Genomic DNA, 22441 nt, shown 5'->3' with positions numbered 1-22441 from the left:
TATTATCACAAACAGTTGTCAGAGTGACTAGAGAAGGGGCATAGGCTATTTAAAACAGAACTAGAGATTGCATTTTTCACCTATTCATTGAAGTTGTGATCCTGCCGTTTAACAGATGCACATGCCTCCCTGAGTAGACCTTGCAAAATTAGCTACAGAACTTAAACTGATTTACAAGACATGCATCTGCAAACTGAAAGCAGGCTTGAGCCCAGTATATTAGTACTAAAGAATTAGCAGAAAGGAAGCCTGCAATCTTCTTTGCATTGTTTCTTCATCAACATCTGCCTCAAAAATAGATAAGAGTGTTTACTTCTACTTGAATCGTAACTTGTCTCAAAAAACCTCACAGTTTAACTGCACCAACAACACTTGAGACAATGTGGTGGACTGAAACATCTTTAGAATAATTTTACTGATTGCACAAGGAAAATCCAGCAGAATGACTGTCAATTATTCATGGAGCGTAATAAGCAATCTGTGCTAACTCTTCTTACCTCATCATACATGAACTGAAGTGTAAGTGCTGATTTGCCCACGCCTCCACTGCCAACCATGATTACTTTGTGCAGGGCCATAGAACTCTGGTTCTTGTTCTTGCTGGCAGCCATCGTCTTGGTTATCTACAGTTGTCAAGTGCCAACAAACAGCTAATTTAAGAGCTGCAGGAAAAAAAGACAGAAGTAGTCACATAGGTGAAGTATACAATCTTTTGTAAGTCTGTACATGGAATATAACAGTATCCTTGGTGTTAGAGAAAAAAACTGTTAAACACCTCTAGCAATCAAAAAAAAATTACATTGGAAGAGTCTGCACATGGTATGGCTGAATTAGTTTGCATGTTTTCTTGCCATTTATTATTCGCGTTGGTAGAAATAGGAACCTGTATTATAGGCCTGTTGATAACAAATAAACTTGAAGTCTGAAAAGAACAACTTTCAAGAAGTGGTGATTAAGTCTCAATTCACAAGAGTTTAATCAAAAAACTTATCTTCTGGACAGGGACTACAAATGAGAAATTTTCTGTGGAGAGGAGACTTCTGCCTCTTCCCCTTCCACCTAAAAGGTAGAAGAATGGTCAAGATCATGCTTAAAATAAACTATAAAGATACCATTATGACATTATTAACACCTTCCTAAAATATTTCTTTTCAATGTTTTGCTCCTTAAAACCTAAAATCTGACAGTAGTGTTATGCCTTAGATCTCCTTAAAAATAATGGCATTACTTTTGCTGTTATTGCCTACAGACAAATTGAAAGCAGGCAAAGATCAATAGCAAGTCTTGGCAGACAAGACAGAAAAATACATTTAACTGAACATCTCTATTAGTTATGACATAACACTATTTGTTTTATGTAGTTCTGCCTTTTCTTTTTGACAATCTCTTTGCTTCTTTGATGTTGCAAGTCTAGTTCTTCATTCCCAGGTCTCTCTTGTAAGCCCAAGGAGGAAGTGTCAATCACAATTTCCATTCCTCCTCTAAAGTGGTTGGCTAAAATAAACCCATAACAAACCTCCATACTTGAACATGGAAAAAGTTACCCCCTAGACACAAAACTACAAGCAAAGTACATATTGTGTGTAGTGCAAACTGGACGTTTAGGACTTTCACTTGTGACAGATGTTCTTTCAATTAATCCTATTCTATCACAGACTAGCTGGAAGGAAGGGAAGAAATTAAGCCCCACTATCTCCTAACTCAGATGTTGCCAGAAGGGGGGAAGGAGGGGAGGTGGAGGAGAAGAGATAAGGTTTAGTGGCTACATTTTCTTAAACAGGATGTAACCAACATCATCAACTTCATGAAAATGCAGGGACCTGATGGTAGGCTCAATGTTAGCGTGCAGATACAGCTCAGAGAAAATCCTAGATATTTCTGGCATTGGCTGTCAGTCTGTGGAGGTAAGAATCTCATAAGTCTGCTGACAGAATCACAGTTCTGATAGACTCTACTTTTGAACCATTTGGGAGACAGGGACATGCTGATTTAGAGTCCAGGATGAATAAGCTGCTCCCAAACTAGGAACCACAGGTTAATGGAATAAATATTTACATGGTCCAATAGACATATACAGTGCAATACAGATATACAAGGACAATAGGGTCCTTATCATGAGGACTTTAAAATTAAGGGCTTGATCCTTGAAGTCAACGAAATCACACACTGAGTAGTGGCTGCAGGACCAGGCCCTAAGTCAAAAGACATAAGCAATGCCACACCATGGAAGAAGGGAAGGAGAAAAGAATATTAACAGAGAAGGGAGATTTCAACAGAAAGTAGCTCCACCAAAATGAGGCTGGTGTAGCCAACTTCATTCTGAGAAGTTTGGAAACACTGCTTTTGTAAGAAGTGGGACAAATCTCCAACCAGATAAAAGTCGCTAACCAAACAATTTCAGAATGGCATATCCAAGACTGTAGAATAATGCGTTCTAATAAGACCAGCATGCAGCAAAACAGCATTTAAAGGGACAGACTATTAAACTTTATGTTCATGCAATAAGAAATCTAGATTAATTGTTAAATTTCAAGGCATTTTCATTGTTATAAAACACACTCAGGGATGTCCTGCTATGTGATTAAATTGCTGGACAGACTGAAAAACTCTAAACTTAGAAGAAGGGGTACATTATTCCATGCTATAAAGCCAACTGTCTGTACGTTGTTTAAGAAACTGACAATAAGTCTTGCTTTTAATTAAAAAATTAGTTTGTATATCAGTTCCCTTATAAAACTGTACAACATGTAGTGTCTTGAAGACACCTCTATATTCACTTTAGAATGGGACAGCTTGTAGTGACTCCATACTGTGTATTCCACTAACATCCTATTCATTGTATTGTTATGGTATTGTTTGGTACAACAGAAATGAAGTCACTGGAAGAGAAGTCTGTTCTAGGGGAAACATCTTAGTTTCCATTCACCAGCAGAAGACACCCTGCAACATCACCATTTTCCTTTCATAGTCTTTACAGCAACATGTTCAAAACAGAATAGCATATCTTTACAAACAGCCAGACCCCTGAACTTGTGGAAGGCCCAGGACTCAGCAAAGATAGGACTCAGGGGGAGAGAAGATGTAGTCAAGTGAATCAAGGCACTTACTATCCCATCATGCTCTTCTGGTCTCCCTCCTACCCTGTACACAGGGCATTTTGAGACACAGTCAGTGAATTCACAGCTATTTGGAATCAACAGCCATTGACTAACAGAAGAAGCTGATGGAGGACACAGTAGCTAACAGTGGCTCAGCTCTGCATGAAAACGTTGACATTTCCTTGGGGGTACTCAGGACTTTACACTCCCTTGCCTCCAGCGAAAGGAAAATCTGCTTGTGTTTCACTTGGTGTCAGCTCCCAACAGCAGCAGTCTGTTTGCTACCTACACAATCTCCTCTGTGCTCTGTCAGCCCTTATTTTGCCTTGCAGGACAACAACAGGTGCACCCCAATCTCTGAGCTGCCTTGAAACATTCCCCTGCAGTGTCAAGACCTTAACCATTGATCACTCTCAGAAATTACAAGGTAAGCTGTCCCAAAAGGAACAGTGCATACACCAGCTTGTTTGAGTCAACTGAAGATTAGCTCCAATATAACATCACAGCACTGAGATATATTTATAGTGAAAACAATCGTAAGATCGTCATCAAAAACTAAGATTTAAGAGATTGTGAATAAGGATAATGATAGGAACAAATTCTTACATATAAACCAAAAAAAGTATAAAGTGTTTCCCAGAATCTAAAACTTTAACATGCTAAAAACTTTGTCTAAAATAGTTTCTTGCCTAAAGCAATCACCCAGAGTCTCCAACCAACAAGGCTGGGATCCCTCTTACTGCATTCATGAAATTCTTTTTGCTTCCTCAGTGAAGCATAGAGAGGTGTTCTTTTGCCACATTGTATCCCCAGAGTTAGTTGTTTTGTCCCTAGGGTCAAGGAGACCCCCCGCCCCAGTTTATTCCACAATGTGATGACCAGCGTTCCCTCTAATTTTCCCCCCCACACAGGCGTAATTAATTTAGTTATGTGCACCAATGTAGAGGTGATGTGACACATCACCTTTATATTAGTGCACATAACAAAATTCATGTGGTGGGAATGAGGCCGAGGGGTTCAGGCTCCGGGGTGGGGCTGGGAATGAGGGGCTCAGGGCTGGGGTGCAGGCTCTGGGGGTGGGGCCAGGGATGAGGGGTTTGGGGAGCAGGCTGCCCCAGGGCTGAGATGGGGAGAGAGGACTTCCCCCCAGCTCTCTCTCTCTGCAGCAGCACCTGGGCTTGGGGGGGCGTGCAGGGAGAGGGGAAGGGGAGAAGGGGTGCCTCTCCCACAGCAGCAGCTCCAGGGTTGGGGCCCCGGGAGAGGCGCATCTTCCCCTGGCTGTGGCAGGTCCAGGTCAGGGCTGGATTCAGGCTGAGGGAGGGGCGCCCTGGCTGCGGCAGGTCCAGGCCATGGCTGGGTTTGGGCCGCCCCTTCCCCGGTAGTTCCCAGCCAGGCAGGTTCCCTGAGTGTCTGCGCAGTGCTAAATAGGCTGCTGCATAGCCGCGCAGCTTACAGGGAACATAGCTGCTGACTTCATATCTTCATGCTGACGTCATATGCAAATAGGCTTACAATGCTTATTTTACATGTGAACCAAGGCAGACAGGTGAATATACATCCTTTATCTGGTCAAAACCTCCTTGTCAACTCTGCTTTGATTCAGACTTTAAAACATACTTTCCTATATATATATCAATCACACAGCTCCTTAAATGTTATCCGTACATGCATCTCACAATGATCATGAGGATCAGTTTGACATAAGCTTTTATTAGAGCTCACACTTGACCCTCTTTGGATAAATACTATGAAAGAAATGTATTGGGTGTTGTGAGTTTGTCACCTGCCAGGAGTTACTGTTACAGAACAGTGAACTTTTTGCCAGTTGGCACTGAGGAGTTCTTAGGGTCACAAATGCGAAGAAAATCTCTTACACACCACATTTGTATGGCTTGTGTAGGGGAAAGGATTTATATTATGTGGTGGCTTGTTTAGATGTTTTTACATATACCTACATTAGATATGAGGAAGAAAGAAGCTAGCTGTACAATGTGTGCTAGAAAACAGGAAAGAATGGGCAGTAAACAATGGCCTTTATTTGAAAGTACTCAAACAGAAGTAGTCTTAAAGAATTCCCTTTTGCCTAATTACAGGAGTTAATTAGGGTTTCGATAAATACTGGATACTAGAAAGGAAGGTGGCTTTTATTAAAGAAAAAAAGCCTCATTTTTAATCAGAGTTTTAACATACAATCACTAACACGAGAGACTGACAAATGCCAGTGCACTTGTGCTATTTCTGCAGTAAGGTACCACACATTATGTCCTTATAGGAATATACATTTTTTTAAGTTGCTCAGCATTAGAGAAGAGTTCTTCTCCGCACAAAACTAAAAATACAACCCTGCTTAAATATTAAATGAAAATTTAATGCTCAATCATTTAAGAGCAGGGTTCATTAAAATGTTTGCTCAAGTAACTTAGCAATTTATGCTAAGAAAAGTGTCAAATAAGGTTTTGGATTTCATACATTCTCTCAACATATCTGATGCACACTCCAAAATCCAGTACATGCAGCTTCAAGTCAGGGCAGCATGAGCCAGGAAGATACATCATATTAAAGCTTCATAAATAGAGATCTATAACTAAACCCCTACTGTCCTTGCTTGCCCATCTCAAGCAAGACACTCAGGCTTTTAAGAATTGGATTCCTACTCTGTGCATGTAAACTGGGTGATTACAAGTGGCCAGTAAGATGAGTAACTGGTTATTTACAATCAAAATCCATGTATTTATTGCCACAGACATTTGCACAGTGCATATATCTGCCCACACAATTATGTGCATGTTACTTAAGAAAGCTAATTATTAGGAACCAGTGTATGTATGGCTCTTTATAGCCAAATATGAATACTGGGTCCTTCCTCACAGGGCTTAGACCACCAAAAACACATACAAAAGTGCGAACATTGCTCTTTCTGCAGAAAACTACTCCCAAAGAAGATAGCAAACATTGTTTGCTTTGCAGTTTCCTCTTTTTAATGCAATCCATCATTTTGTTACACCCTCAATAAACTGTCCATCCCAAACCGCAGATTAATGTTGAAAGGCTTAGCAGAATTCACAATGCCACAGACACAGTGACAGCACATGTGCAGAGTCAGTTAAAAAAAGACTGCACAGCACACTGCAAGTTGTACGACAGGGAGCCATCCTTTAGTGGACAGGAGCCTGAATGGTTTTTTCCTCAACCGTCTTTAATTTGTCTGGGGCAAAGTATTTTGTTTCAAAATCTCTAACCACTTTATCATTTGGTTGAAGTGTTGGGGAATGTCAGCAGCCTCTCTCACGAGAAACATTTGTACTTACAGACAAGATCTTCGGATTGCCATCTTTAAAACTTGCTTGATTCTTTAGGTTAAGGCCATAAGAATTAGCAAAAGCAGATTTTGAACTCCTTTCTAAAAGAAAATTAAACCTCCAATTCTCTGTTTTAATAAGAAACATTTGCTATGGAATTAGGTTCACTAATCTTGTTTTAGTAACACCTAGAGTAGACAGCTTAAAGAGATCTTTGCCTGAAGCAGTCTAACACATCGCCCACCCTGCACGGTTATCACAAAGTCTAGCATTAACCTCTTGTGCTATGAGTGCAATTTCTCCCCAATACCGTTAAATTTCTAATCTAATATCATACAAACAGATTTTGCTTTGTTAAAGAGTAAAAACAAACATACTAAAAGCATTTTTAAAATATTTTTAAAAGGGAAGAAAGAGAACCCGGGGAACTACAGACCGGTCAGCCTCACTTTGGTCCCCAGCAAAATCATGGAGCATGTCCGCAAGGAATCCATTTTGAAGCACTTCGAAGAGAGGAAGATGATCAGAAACACTCAACATGGATTCACCAAGGGCAAGTCATGCCTGACCAACCTGAGTGCCTTCTATGATGAGATAACTGGCTCGGTGGACATGGGGAAAGCGGTGGATGTCATATATCTTAACTTTAGCAAAGCTTTTGATATGGTCTCCCACAGTAGTCTTGCCAGCAAGTTAAAAAAGTATGGATTGGATAGAATGGACTATAAGGTGGATAGAAAGTTGGCTAGATTGTCGGGCTCAACGGGCAGTGATCAACAGCTCAATGTCTAGTTGGCAGCTGGTATCAAGCAGAGTGCCCCAGGGGTCAGTCCTGGGGCCAGTTTTGTTCAACATCTTTATTACTGATCTGGATGATGGGATTAATTGTACCCTCAGCAAGTTCACAGATGACACTAAGATGGGGGGGGAGGTAGATATGCCAGAGGGTAGGGATAGGGTCCAGAGTGACCTACACAAATTGGAGGACTGGGACAAAATAAATCTGATGAGGTTCAACAAGGACAAGTGCAGAGTCCTGCACTTAGGACGGAAGAATCCCATGCACCGCTACAGACTAGGGACCAAATGGCTCGGTAGCAGTTCTGCAGAAAAGGACCTAGGGGTTACAGTGGATGAGAATGAGTATGGATATGAGTTAGCAGTGTGCTCCTGTTGCCAAGAAGGCCAGTGACATATTGGGCTGTATTAGTAGGAGCACTGCCAGCAGATCGAGGGATGTCATCGTTCCCCTCTATTTGGCACTGGTAAGGGCACACCTGGAGTATTGCATCCAGTTTTGGTCCCCCCACTACAGAAGGGATGTAGACAAATTAGAGAGCGTCCAGTGGAGGGCAATGAAAATGATCGGGGGCTGGAGCACATGATTTATGAGAAGAGGCTGAGGGAACTGGGCTTATTTAGTCTACAGAAGAGAAGAGAGTGAGGGGAGATTTGATAGCAGCCTGCAACTACCTGAAGGGGGTGGGGGGGTTCTAAAGGGGATGGAGCTAGGCTCTTCTCAGTGGTGGCAGATGACAGAACAAGAAGCAATGGTCTCAAGTTGCAGTGCAGGAGGTCTAGGTTGGATATCAGGAAACACTATTTCACTAGGAGGGTGGTGAAGCACTGGAATGGGTTACCTAGAGAGGTGGTGGAATCTTCATACTTAGAGGTTTTTAAGGCCCGACTTGACAAAGCCCTGGCTGGGATGATTTTGTGGGTGTTGGTCCTGATTTGAGCAGGGGATTGGACTGGATGACCTCCTGAGGTCTCTTCCAACCGTAATCTTCTTTGATTTATTACAGTAACAGGGTTTCTGAGGTGCTTAGAAAAAAGATAAATGAAGTCATAGGAACTAAATCAGATACAGGGTACAGATGCAAGAGCCATTTCATGAACTAAATGTCATAGGAACTAAATCAGTTCCATAGTCATAGGAACTAAATCAGATACAGGGTACAGATGCAAGAGCCATTTCATGAAACAATATACAAATCAGTGAAAAGCAGTGTTCTCTAAAACAGACACGTTATTCTGAAAAGCATTTAAGTCAACCTCCCCTAGAAGAGAGGGAAATCAACATAGCATCCTTCAGAAAGCACTTGCATTGGTCCTGAATCTTGCAGTTAAAGTCATCTGCCAAGAAATTTGCCTGGCCAACAGCGTGAAGAATGGCATTAAGGACACTGTTCTGAAGGAGTATTCCCACAAAACATCTCCTAGTGAGAACAAATCCTGTCACCCTTTGCTGGGTTGGATAGTACCTACCAGCCATGTTTTCCCATAAGCAAATGATGGTTCCTTTAGTGACAGGTGAGTAGAAGACTAGTCTTATGGGTATATCTGTCCTTTGATTTGGGGACAGCTAACTAAGTATATTGTGAAGTATGGACCACTAAATAAGTGAGTCTCTGATAGACCCAAAGGTACTTAAGAGAAACTTAAGTTAACTGCACATGCAAGTTCATTTCAGGTTGATCTCAGTTTACCCTTAACCCAATGCTCTGAAACAGAGCAAATGACATGTAGAGCTTAAATTGCACACAAAGAGGAAACCTCTTTGAATAACCAATTGTTAGGTAGGGAAAGACTAGCCATCTGTGAGCAGAACTGACTAGGCAGGTAGAAATTTTTTCTGTGATGATTTGAAGCTTTTCATTTGAAAAAAACTCTGATTAGATTACAGTAGGTGGCACAAACAAGACTTTGCCCAGAAAAAGGACCCCGAGGGGCCTCTCCCACTCGCTTCCCTGCTCTGAAAATAAAAAAAGCTATTCAAACAAAAGACCATCAAAGGGAGTGCTGGTCCATAGGGGACATTATATTCTCACATGAAACTTAGGGCTTGTCTATATTTCTGGCTAAATTGGCACTGCTGCGATGAATACAGCGGTGTCGATTTAGCGAGTCTGGTGAAGACAAACTAAGTCGATAGCAGAATGCTCTCCCATCGATGTCTGTAGTCCACCTCCCTGAGAGGTGGAAGGTAAGTCGGCAAGAGAGCATCTCCCATTGACACAGCACAGTACAGACACCGCTGTAAGTGGACCTAAGTTATGTTGGCCTCAGTTACGTAACTTTCGTAAATGAACTGGCATAATTTAGGTTGTCTTACAGTTTTAGTGTAGAGCAGCCCATAGTGCTTGCTGCACAAGATCTACTGAATTCCATTACTGGTCTTCCAAAAACTCTTGCCAAATAACTTTTTTTAAATGCAAGTTAAACCAACTGGGCAACCAATGGGAGGTTAATATTCCAAGACTGCTCACAGAGTTTCCTAACTAAACCCAACCCTAAGGAGTAAAAAACAAACAAAAAAACAAAAAAACAAACAAACTACAAATCACAGAATTACCATGACATTTGCAAATCATCCCTCTGCACATAAAGTACACCCCTTTCTGCTACCCTTTGTCTTGTCTATTTGGATTGTAAACTCTTCGGGGTAAGGCCAGTCTATTACTCATCTTTGTACAGTGCCTAGCACAACAGGGCTCCATTCTAAGTTGCCTCCTAAGAACTACTGTAATACAAACAGCAGAAAGAAAAAAAGAGGGCAGTTATGGGAGTAAGGCCTTTTACAACAGTTGTTGGAACACCAGATATGCAGACTAGAGAACAAGTCTCCCTGCCCTTTCTCCAAAATGATTGAACAGCTTTAGGGTGGTTCTTGGAATGTGAGGCACAACATTCAGTACAGCTCCTACTGCATAGATCTGCAGAGGCCATTTTGTGAGAGCCTACATTTTGAGCCAGATTTTAACTTGCAGCATCCCTTTTAGTTTATCTTTACTAAAAGACTCACATACTGTTCCATAAACATTAAAAACCTTCCAGAAATACAAAAAGCTTCTCTTTTCACCAGAAGTGTCCCAAATACTTAGCAGAAAATAAGATGAGTACAAAAAAGGATACTGCAAGCATCAACAAATGTTACCGTAACTTCCCTATGTTTTACTGGATAAGGAATTTACACCATTTTAAACAAGTTTATAGCCTCACTAAAATAAATCTTAGCTTTTATTCATTTTAACTTTTCTTTTTGCAAATACAGACTAACATGGCTGTTACTCTGAAACTTTTCTTTTGTAACTCGTAAGTCCATACATTCATATAAATACACCTAAATAGTTTGAACAGACAAGAAAAATAAACCTTAGAATTTTGCAAGTAGAACAAAAACTTGGGTACAGCTCTAAAATTCTACTTTTAGCCTCTGAATGCAGTGGAAGAAACTGTCAAGATTAATCTTGTTCTCTTGCTGTGCAACTGATACCCTTGAATGTTTCCTTTTGTTGCTACCCTGCCTCTGAAAGCAGCTATTCTATGGGGGTTTTTTTTTTAATGGGAATCCGAAATTGCATGGCCAATGATTGAACAGAAGTGCTTTGTTAAATCCTTCCAATACCTGCATCTCCTATTTGAAGATACAATGTTTAACCCATTAGCTCCAAGAATAAAGATTACATGACAACAAAAGCAAGTGCAGCAAGAAACCCTCACTGTCCACTACTGCAATGTTTCAGTGATCACACCTCTGCAGCAACTATAATGCTTAGGCCCTGCCTACACTGGCAAGTTTCTGTGCAGTACAGCAGCTTTCTGCGCTGTAACTCCCGAGGTGTACCCACTGCCAAGCCACGTAGTGCACAGAAACTGTGCAGTTGTAGCACTTTAAAAAAAAAAAAAAAACCACACCCACCCCAACAAGAGGCGCAGAGCTTTCTGCCCCGGGTCTACCGCACTGAGGTGCTAGTGTAGACACGGTGGTCGATATCAGCACTGCAGCTGGCCTCCGGGAGGTGTCCCACAGTGCCTGTTCTCACCTCTCTGGTCATCGGTTTGAACTCTACTGCCGTGCCCTCAGGTGACCAACCCTCATCCCCACGCTGTAAATTCCTTTGGAATTTTGAAAGTCCCCTAACTGTTCGCTTGGTGATACCTGCAGTGGTCTCAGCACATCTTTCTGGTTGGCCATGCCTGCTCCATGCATGAAGCGATCCCCCGCTTGGAACAATGCTGAGTTGCTAGACCTCATCAGCATTTGGGGAGAGGAGGCTGTCCAGTCCCAGCTGCGCTCCAGCTGCAGGAGCAGGATACAATTAATGACCCTGCTGACTTCCGTCAACATGAGTCCAACGGTAGACTTTTCCACTCCGAACTGGTTGGCGACCGATCAGTAGCAGTCTGGAGTAGCCAGCTTCCACAGTGCAATTGCCACGCACTGCTCCAATGGCAGGACAGCTTTCATTCTCGTGTCCTTGTGCCTGCCGCAGGGCTGTGGTGAGCTTATCACGCAGTCCTATGAATGTGGCTTTCCTCATCTGAAAGTTCTGCAGCTACTGCTCGTCATGCCAGACGTGCATCACGATGTGATCCCACCATTCAGTGCTTGTTTCCCAAGCCCAAAAGTGGAGTTCCACTATGGTCAGCACCTCCGTGAATGCCCCAAGCAATCTCGTGTCGTAGCTATTACGCATGGTGAGATCCATGTCGCACTCCTCTTGCCTTTGTAGTTTAAGGAATAACTTCACTGCTACTTGTGACATGTTGGTCAGAGCGAGCAGCATACTGGTCAACAGTTCAGGATCCATTCCTGCAGCCCAAAGAGGCAGGGAGCACAGTACACAAACGGTTGAAAGATGACACCAAATGCGGACGGAAGCACAGGGATTGCTGGGACGCAAAGCAATGCATCATGGGACAGAACCCAGGATACCCCGTGACTCCCTCTGCCTTCCCACAACTCTTAGTGGCAGAAGAGAAAGAGGTGCTCTGGGGGATAGCTGCCCAGAGTGCACTGCTCCGAATACCGTTGCAAGTGCCGCAAGTGTGAACATGCTATTGCGCAGGCAGCTGACAGTTTGAACACACAACTGCAGTTTCCCTTCAACGCTCTCTGAGCGATGCTGTAACTCCTAGTGCTGTAACTCTGCCAGTGTAGACATGCCCTTAGTTACATTAGAGTAATCAGACTCTGTAGTACCTTCAGTTGGTGGGTCATTCACAGGTTAAGTATGCCAAAAGTTGTAACTTAATACACACTCTTAATGAGAGACACACAAGTCTTGATTTTGCATGAAGCACAAGGCCAAAGCTGAAATGCCTCTACCATACAAGAATTATCTACATGCCCTGCAATCACAATGTACAGTGCATTCTAAAGCAGTTTTAGAACATGCCTGAAGAAGTTATCTTTTATACCATGAGACATTGTTTATAGCAGAAGGATAGAACATTTAAACTATAGCTTTCTGACAGTTTGTGACTTATGCATTAATCAACTTAGTTCATTTAAGCAGGTGCCAGTCCAGGAGGAAGAATGATTTTTAAAATGTCACCATTAAAGGAAAGTATCAGCACAGCCCAAGTTAAAGTATTCACTCTCTCTTTTTTTCTTTTTGTAAAAAAGAGAAGAACAAAAGCCAGAGTACATTAATACTTTTAAAATATTTTATATAAGTTTATGATCTTTAACTATAGCAGTCTCACTATGATCACATGGGATTATCTCTGTTCTATCTTTGAAAACTCATGGCGATCGGGGGAAGTCCCGGATGACTGGAAAAAGGCTAACGTAGTGCCCATCTTTAAAAAAGGGAAGGAGGAGGATCCTGGGACCTGCAGGCCAGTCAGCCTCACCTCAGTCCCTGGAAAAATCATGGAGCAGGTCCTCAAGGAATCTATTCTGAAGCACTTAGAGGAGAGGAAAGTGATCAGGAACAGTCAGCATGGATTCACCAAGGGCAAGTCATGCCTGACTAACCTAATTGCCTTCTATGATGAGATAACTGCTTCTGTGGATGAAGGAAAAGCAGTGGACGTGTTGTTCCTTGACTTTAGCATAGCTTTTGACACTGTATTCTTGCCAGCAAGTTAAAGAAATATGGGGTGGATAAATGGACTATAAGGTGGATAGAAAGCTGGCTAGATTGTCAGACTCAATGGGTAGTGATCAATGGCTCCATGTCTAGTTGGCAGCCAGTATCAAGGGGAATGCCCCAAGGGTCGGTCCTAGGGCCGGTTTTGATCAATATCTTCATAAATGATCTGGAGGATGGTGTGGATTGCACCCTCAGCAAGTTTGTAGATGACACTAAACGGGGAGGAGAGGTAGATACGCTGGAGGGTAGGGATAGGATACAGAGGGACCTAGACAAATTGGAGGATTGAGCCAAAATAAATCTGATGAGGTTCAACAAGGACAAGTGCAGAGTCCTGCACTTAGGACGGAAGAATCCCATGCACCGCTACAGACTAGGGACCGAATGGCTCGGCAGCAGTTCTGCAGAAAAGGACCTAGGGGTTACAGTGGACGAGAAGCTGGATATGAGTCAACAGCGTGCCCTTGTTGTCAAGAAGGCGAATGACATTTTGGGCTGTAGAAGTACGGGCATTGCCAGCAGATCGAGGGACGTGATTGTTCCCCTCTATTCGATGTTGGTGAGGCCTCATCTGGAGTACTGTGTCCAGTTTTGGGCCCCACACTACAAGAAGGATGTGGAAAAATTGGAGAGAGTCCAGCGGAGGGCAACAAAAATCATGAGGGGACTGGAACACATGACTTATGAGGAGAGGCTGAGGGAACTGGGGATGTTTAGTCTACGGAAGAGAAGAATGAGGGGGGATTTGATAGCTGCTTTCAACTACCTGAAAGGGGGTTCCAAAGAGGATGGCTCTAGACTGTTCTCAGTGGTAGCAGATGACAGAACAAGGAGTAATGGTCTCAAGTTGCAATGGGGAGATTTAGGTTGGATATTAGGAAAAAGTTTTTCACTAGGAGGGTGGTGAAACACTGGAATGCGTTACCTAGGGAGGTGGTGGAATCTCCTTCCTTAGAAGTTTTTAAGGTCAGGCTTGACAAAGCCCTCGCTGGGATGATTTAACTGGGGATGGGTCCTGCTTTGAGCAGGGGGTTGGACTAGATGACCTCCTGAGGTCCCTTCCAACCCTGATATTCTATGATTCTATCTTGCTGTCCTGCAGACTGCATTTTATAGATATCTGTTTTTTAATTTATCTACATATATTCCATCAGTGATTTGGAATCTTAAGTAAATATTGAGAAATCAGTACACCTTTAAGGGTGAACTCAATCTCCTGTGTTGGACCCTAGAACTAACATCTTTGTAAGACAGTCAACAAAATGCACTCTGTTGTCTAACAGTTGGATGGCATCCAGTTTCCCTTTCCATAATATTATTGATACTAAATCAGCTGGGAATCCTTCAAAGACAGCCTCGATCAAAGGACTCCCCACTAACACCAATATATGTCCTGCTCAATGGCAAATATGCAAGTTAAATCAGTTATCCTCAGGGCCCTTGTCCCCACACCTATATTTTAACAACAGTTTAAGTATACTTTTTTATAGCAATGTAACAACTGTGACAGTTCCAGATGACTATGGATTCAAAGAAGCTGCATTCCTTATATCTTATTCCACATCAGATTGTTATATTGGCAGCTATCTCTTTGATAATTACGATATTTGAAAGACTTATGAAGATGTAGTCATTTAATCTTCCACAAAAAGCGTCATTAAATGGATACAACAGATAATCTTAAAAACTACAACAACAAGGAGTCCTTGTGGCATCTTAGAGACTAACAAATATATTTGGGCATAAGCTTTCATGGGCTTCTAGCCCATATAAATTTGTTAGTCTCTAAGAGGCCACAAGGACTCCTCGTGGTTTTTGCGGATACAGACTAACATGGCTACCACTCTGAAACCAGATAATCTTAGTTAGCCAACATGGATCCCCACATCTGGGTCATGAAAGAAAACCACCTGTAAGCACAGGCATTAAAATGCTGGGATATGTAGGTAACATCTACCCTTGATAGATTGAAAGTAAAATTTCTTTATCTACACAAGAAATTTACAGCACAGTTAATTAATTTGACTACACTGTTTAACTTTTACCAAGCAGTACTCTTGAATTTTACTGGAACTATTTAAATCCAGTTGCTTAACATTCCACGATTGCACCCCAAAATAGACCAGTTAGTTATTTTACACTTTCTGCATTAAACTGTAGCATTAAAAAGCACACAATATATATTCAGTCAGTGCATTTCTCCACCCTGAATGAGAGCCAGATTTCTTTAGAAATCATATGCTGAAATACAGATGACTGAATCTTTCTCTACACAGGAGTGCCATTAAAATTCAACAAAATATAGCACTGATAACAGCAGGCATTTACTTATGGAAACAGATTAATAAGATATCAAAACATTAGAAAATCGCCCATTCCCTCTGTCATAATAATAATCCAAGACATCAAAAAAATAGATGTGACTAAGTTCTGAACAGCAGTTTCAGAGTATAATCTTGAAAGTAAATTACAACAGCCTATGAAAACTCCAGTCATACAAAGTATCCAAAAGAGATTTGATACAGGTCTGAACGAAGCGACGAAGAGTCCTGTGGCACCTTACAGACTAACAGATGTATTGGAGAATAAGCTTTTGTGGGTGAATACCCACTTCATCGGATGCAACGAGGGTTCCATATTTAAGCAACAATTGAGACTTTGTTAGCATCATCATCAGAGGTATTTTTAGAATCTGTTTATCATCTCACGTGGTCTTTAAAATTCTAAGTCACCGTCCTTTGATCTGCTTTCTTGAATCTGGAAGTGAATCTTTATGTTGTATGCATTATATAACAGATGCACATACATCCTTTTGTAATCTTCAAGATTCACATCTGAGGAACGTTTGAATTCAATACTACTAAACTTTCATAGAGCTTCTCACCCAGAGACGTTAAAGTCATTACAAAAAGAGGGCAAGTACAATTAGCCCTATTTTACAGATGGAGAAACTTGGTCTCCTGACCACCTCCCATAAGTTCTCCTTGCTGAAGTACTCCCTCTCCACACTCATTCTTCAGTGCAGGTGATAGAATTGATGTTGCACACTTCCCTTTTGGAACAGCCAGATTTCCAGCACCAAGTATTTCAGGTGATGTGCATAGGACCATGTGCTTGGAGGCTCTGTGCCTTGACATCAATTCCTGAACCCCCTTCCTCCTTATGGTTCCCTAGCAACACAGCCACAATGGAGCCTTGTTACCACTGACTCCACAAATTATAGATGTACTAGACTGGTGTTATGAGAAATTCGTGTGTACTTCAAAGACGTGGTTTTAATCAAACAAACTTTTACAAAGTCTCTTGGAATTTCACTTTAACACCCCTATACCTGTATGTTCACATCATTAGAGTAATTTGTTTTCATTAGCTTAAAAAGCCCTAAGAGCTGTGTGTTGGTGAGTTTTAGATTTTTTACATGTATTCCTATTATAACATAAGTTGAGTTGAGAATATAGTTGCGGATGTCATTTCAGTGGATTGTATGTCTGTAAGAAGCACTAGGACATTGTCATTAACATTTTGACTAATCACAATTTACCAGGTTACTCCAAATTCAGTTACATTTTTCCCCACCCACACAAGTTACAAAACAAAATTTAATGACTGATATTCTGCAATTACTCTTCCAAGTACAGTTAATTTATCACTGTCTCAGTAAACAGAGCTGTCTTTAATTTACAAGTCAAGAATTGGTGATTAGCAGCCTTATCACTTTTTGATTACCTATTCTGTTCATTCACTCTGGGGCACCTGGTATTGGCCACTGTCGGAAGACAGGATACTGGGCTAGATGAACCTTTGGCCTGACCCAGAATGGCTTCCCTTATCACTTAAATAGAAATGAGAGACACCCTAGTTTTTGAAGTGTAACATTTCTGGTTTAACATGTTGTACTGTGATTATTCAACATATATACTTATAGAGAAAGCTATTAAAATTACTATATGCCTTTTCCTTCTTCCATGGGGGTCTTGATGCTCCCGTTGTTTTAACATGTGAGGGTGTCTGGTATTGATCCCAATTTGTTTAACCTTATTTTAGTGAATGACTATTTAGAGAAGTTCAACGGCTATTAACCAAGATAGTTAGGGACAACCCCACACTCTGGGAACCCCTAAACCTCCAACTGCCAGATGCTGCAACTGGACAGGAGATGGATCACTCCATAATTGCCCTGTTCTATTCATTTCCTCCGAAGCATTTGGCACCAGCCACTGCTGGAAGACATGATACTGCGCTACACTCATAGAATATCAGGATTGGAAGGGACCTCAGGAGGTCATCTAGTCCAACCGCCTGCTCAAAGCAGGACTGGTCCCCAATTAAATCATCCCAGCCTAGGGCTTTGTCAAGCCTGACCTTAAGAACTTCTAAGGAAGGAGATTCCACCACCTCCCTAGGTAACGCATTCCAGTGTTTCACCACCCTCCTAGTGAAAAACTTTTTCCTAATATCCAACCTAAATCTCCCCACTGCAACTTGAGACCATTACTCCTTGTTCTGTCATCTGCTACCACTGAGAACAGTCTAGAGCCATCCTCTAGAGACCATTGTAATGGTCTCAAGTTGCAGTGGGGGAGGTTTAGATTGGATATTAGGAAAAACTTTTTCACTAAGAGGGTGGTGAAACACTGGAATGCGTTACCTAGGGAGGTGGTAGAATCTCCTTCCTTAGAGGTTTTTAAGGTCAGGCTTGACAAAGCCCTGGCTGGGATGATTTAACTGGGAATTGGTCCTGCTTCGAGCAGGGGGTTGGACTAGATGACCTTCTGGGGTCCCTTCCAACCCTGATATTCTATGATTCTATGATTCTTTGGAACCCCCTTTCAGGTAGTTGAAAGCAACTATCAAATCCCCCCTCATTCTTCTCTTCCGTAGACTAAACATCCCCAGTTCCCTCAGCCTCTCCTCATAAGTCATGTGTTCCAGTCCCCTCATGATTTTTGTTGCCCTCCGCTGGACTCTCTCCAATTTTTCCACATCCTTCTTGTAGTGTGGGGCCCAAAACTGGACACAGTACTCCAGATGAGGCCTTACCAATGTCGAATAGAAGGGAACGATCACGTCCCTCGATCTGCTGGCAATGTCCCTACTTATACATCCCAAAATGCCATTGGCCTTCTTGGCAACAAGGGCACACTGTTGGCTCATATCCAGCTTCTCGTCCACTGTAACCCCTAGGTCCTTTTCTGCAGAACTGCTGCCGAGCCATTCGGTCCCTAGTCTGTAGCGGTGCATGGGATTCTTCCGTCCTAAGTGCAGGACTCTGCACTTGTCCTTGTTGAACCTCATCAGATTTCTTTTGGCTCAATTCTCCAATTTGTCTAGGTCCCTCTGTATTCTATCCCTACCCTCCAGCTTATCTACTTCTCCTCCCAGTTTAGTGTCATCTGCAAACTTGCTGAGGGTGCAATCCACACCATCCTCCAGATCATATATGAAGATATTGAACAAAACCGGCCCCAGGACCGAGTCGGCCCTGACAATCAGTCTGACCCAGTATCGCCATTTTTATGTTCTTAGACAAGTTAGATGTCTTCAAGTCACCAGGGCCTGATGAAACATCCTAGAATACTCAAGGAGCTGACTGAGGAGATATCTGAGCCATTAGCTATTATCTTTGAAAAGTCACGTATGGCGGGAGAGATTCCAGAGGCCTGGGAAAGGGAAAATATAGTGCCCATGTATAAAAAGGGAAATAAGGACAACCTGGGAAACTACAGACCAGTCAGCTTAACTTCAATACCAGGGAAGATAATGCAGCAAATAATTAAGCAATCAGTTTGCAAACACTTAGAAGATAAAGTGATAAGTAACAGCATGAATTTGTCAAAAACAAATCACATCAAACCAACTTAATAGTTCTCTTTGACAAGGTAACAAGTCTTGTGGATAAGGGGGGGAGCAGTAGATGTGGTATATCTTGACTTTAGTAAGACTTTTGATAGTCTCGCATAACCCTCTCATAAACAAACTAGGGTAATACAACCTAGATGGAGCTACTATAAGGTGGATGTACACCTGGTTGGAAAACCATTCCCAGAAAATAGTTTTCAATGGTTCACAGTCAAGTTGGAAGGGCATATCGAGTGGGGTCCTGAGGGATTAGTTCTGGGTCCGGTTCTGTTCAACGTCTTTCTTAATTATTTAGATAATAGGATAGAGAGTACACTTATAAAGTTTGAGGACAATATCAAGTTGTGCTTGGAGGATAGGATAAAATTCTAAATGAGCTGGACAAACTGGAGAAATGGTCTGAAAAAAACAGGATGAAATTCAATAAGGACAAATGCAAAGCACTCCATTTAGGAATGAACAATTAATTGCACACATACAAAACGGGAAATGACTGCCTAGGAAGGAATACTGCAGGAAGGGATCAGGGGGTCATAGTGTATCACAAGCTAAATATGAGGCAACAGTGTAACACTGTCAAAAAAAACCCCATCATTCTAGGATATATTAGCGGGAGTGTTGTAAGCAAGACACAGGAAGTAATTTTTCCACTCTACTCCACGCTGATACGGACTCAACTGGAGTATTGTGTTCAGTTCTGGGAGCCACATTTCAGGAATGATGTGGACAAACTGCATAAAGTCTAAAGAAGAGTAACAAAAATTAATCAAGGTCGATAGAATATGACCTATGAGGGAAGACTGAAAAAACTGGGTTTGTTAGTCTGGAGAAGAGAAGACAGAGGGGACATGATAACAGTTTTCAAGTACATAAAAGGTCATTACAAGAAGGAGGGAGAAAAATTATTCTCCTTAACCTCTGAGGATAGGACAAGAAGCAATGGGTTTAAATTGCAGCAAGGGTGGTTTAGGTTGTACATTAAGAAAAAACTTCCTGCCAGGGTGGATAAGCACTGGAATAAATTGCTCAAGGAGACTGTGGAATCTCTATCATTGGACATTTTTAAGAGCAGGTTAGACAAACACCTCTCAGGGATAGTCTAGATAATACTTAGCCCTGTCATGAGTGCAGGGGACTGGACTAGATGACCTTTTGAGGTCCCTTCCAGTCTTACAATTCTATGATTCTAATGATAGTTTTGCGATTGGACTTATTCTAAGGTATTCGGTTCATTCACATAAGTTATCTCTCAATTCCATGATATTTATCAACATTATATGACTTGACCATGATTGACTCATTCTACTACTGACTGTGGGACTTGAGACAAATCACTGTGTCTACCTCAGTCCCCCTATCTGCAAAACAGAGATAACAGAGGTGATGCAAGAATTGTTGGTGATTATTTTACAGGGCTTGAACCACAAGTTGCACTAGTATTATGGAGCAAGATTCTCTGGTTCACTCTAGAAGTAAAAAGGGACCAGAAAGCAGCTATCTGGAGTCTGCTAAGAATTCCTCTGGCATAGGGAGAATTCTGCTGACAGTGCCAGCACACCAGGTTTCTACATCACCCTCCGCCCCACCCCCTCGGACCTGGGTTCAGCACAAGGGACATTTTGGAGTGGCAGGAGCACACTACTGTCTGGGTATCCTCAACTGGCACAGTACCCTGGGGACCACTACCAGCTGGCATAGCTTACACCCACAAGTCTGCCCTAAGAATCACAGTGGGACCAAGCTCCCTGATGGGCCTATCTCCCGCTCCACTGCGTCAAGCAGAAACTCAGTGCAGTATCAAATGCTGGCTATCATCTTACTCTGCAGATGAACTTGAATTTTTCTTCCAACCAATGCAAAGGCAACACTTTCATGTACATGTTCTAAACTAAAAAAACTGAAACATTAATGTTCAATACTAACCAATAACCATGTTCAATCTGTCACTATTTGGCTAGAATGTTTTTTAAGTTCTCCGTTCAGGAGCATATTAAAAGGAACAGTGGGAACTGCTTTTAAACAGTTCACAAACACTGTTGAACACCTACTCAGACCTACCTATTGCATGGAACTTTCATTTTTTTTAGTCCCACCATCCAGTGGCAATATCTATTCATGCTGTGTATTTCCAAGCTATTACTTTCCAGGAGAACATGATCATGGAAAACTGAATGTTTCCACCTTTTAAAATGCATATGTTGGGAGCTAGGGTTTTTGCCCATTACATCTGTCACTTGATATATATATCTTCAGATAATCGAGTTTGTAAATTTAGTAAATTATTTAAAGCTAAATTGAACAAATGCATTTGAAATCTCATTTTTCTACCTTGGAAGTTGCCCAAATTAATTGACTCCTATTTGTTTTATGGGAAGTAAAGTATTAAGATTTCTGGTTTGAATATTGCTACAAAAGTATCAAGATTACTTAAGAGATAGTATCAGTGAAATATAAGATCATCACTGGATAACAGTCTCCTGCTGCTAAATAAAACCAAGAGTGATTTATCTGAAGTCATTTCAGTTTCACAGTAAATGCATATCATGTATTTAGGTCAGCACGCATTGCATTGCATTAGGTAAATACGTATTTTGGGGTATGCACTCTTTTGGAAATGCTGTTGTTTTAAACCTTAAAGGCTCTGACATTTTTATTAAGAAGAAAAGGAGTACTTGTGGCACCTTAGAGACTAACAAATTTGAGCATAAGCTTTTGTGAACTACAGCTCACTTCCGATGAAGTGAGCTGTAGCTCACGAAAGCTTATGCTCAAATAAATTTGTTATTCTCTAAGGTGCCACAAGTACTCCTTTTCTTCTTGCGAATACAGACTAACACGGCTGCTACTCTGAAACCTATTTTTATTAAGGTATCCTGTGGGGGAAAAAATCAATTTTTAACAAAACTAAAGATCACTGGATTAATGTTTAGGCACTAAAAATTAATAAATTCATACATACCTTATTTGTATTAAATGCATTTTTGGAAGTGGGCTGTTGGTGTACTTGGGGTGCATGGAAAGTGGGAGGGAGGGGTTCATTCCAAAAATAGCTAAAAGGTAGTCTTCAAAGCTTTTATCTAAGTTTCTACACAGAGCAATATTTTACATCAGTGTTAGATTTCAAGAAAGTAAAATGCATGGTTATAATATTAAAACCCCCAAACTAATGCATCATAACCAACATTATTCTAACACACTTAGAACATAGGTAGCACTTTGGAGGTAAAAAAGTTTGGAACTGATGTTCCTACAAAGTTTCACAGATTGTAACTCAATACATACTTCTACCCGCACAGTACAA

At 41.5% G+C, this 22441-nt stretch overlaps 1 protein-coding gene across 3 annotated transcripts in view; it reads right to left on the bottom strand.

The window, feature by feature from the left end:
• The window catches only part of RALB (RAS like proto-oncogene B), an 80207-nt gene that overhangs the window by 22517 nt on the left and 35249 nt on the right, over positions 1-22441 (bottom strand). For all 3 annotated transcript variants that reach the window (XM_073305063.1, XM_073305064.1, XM_073305062.1), the window contains exon 2: positions 498-662. In XM_073305063.1, coding sequence (XP_073161164.1) covers positions 498-611 — 114 coding nt within the window. In that variant the 5' untranslated portion in view covers positions 612-662. The remainder of the gene's footprint in view (positions 1-497; positions 663-22441) is intronic.

Source organism: Lepidochelys kempii, chromosome 11, assembly GCF_965140265.1.
Source record: "Lepidochelys kempii isolate rLepKem1 chromosome 11, rLepKem1.hap2, whole genome shotgun sequence".
In the NCBI taxonomy this organism is placed as follows: Eukaryota; Metazoa; Chordata; order Testudines; family Cheloniidae; genus Lepidochelys; species Lepidochelys kempii.
The sequence above is the reverse complement of the archived record's forward strand: the minus strand, read 5'-3'. Positions and strand labels throughout refer to the sequence as shown.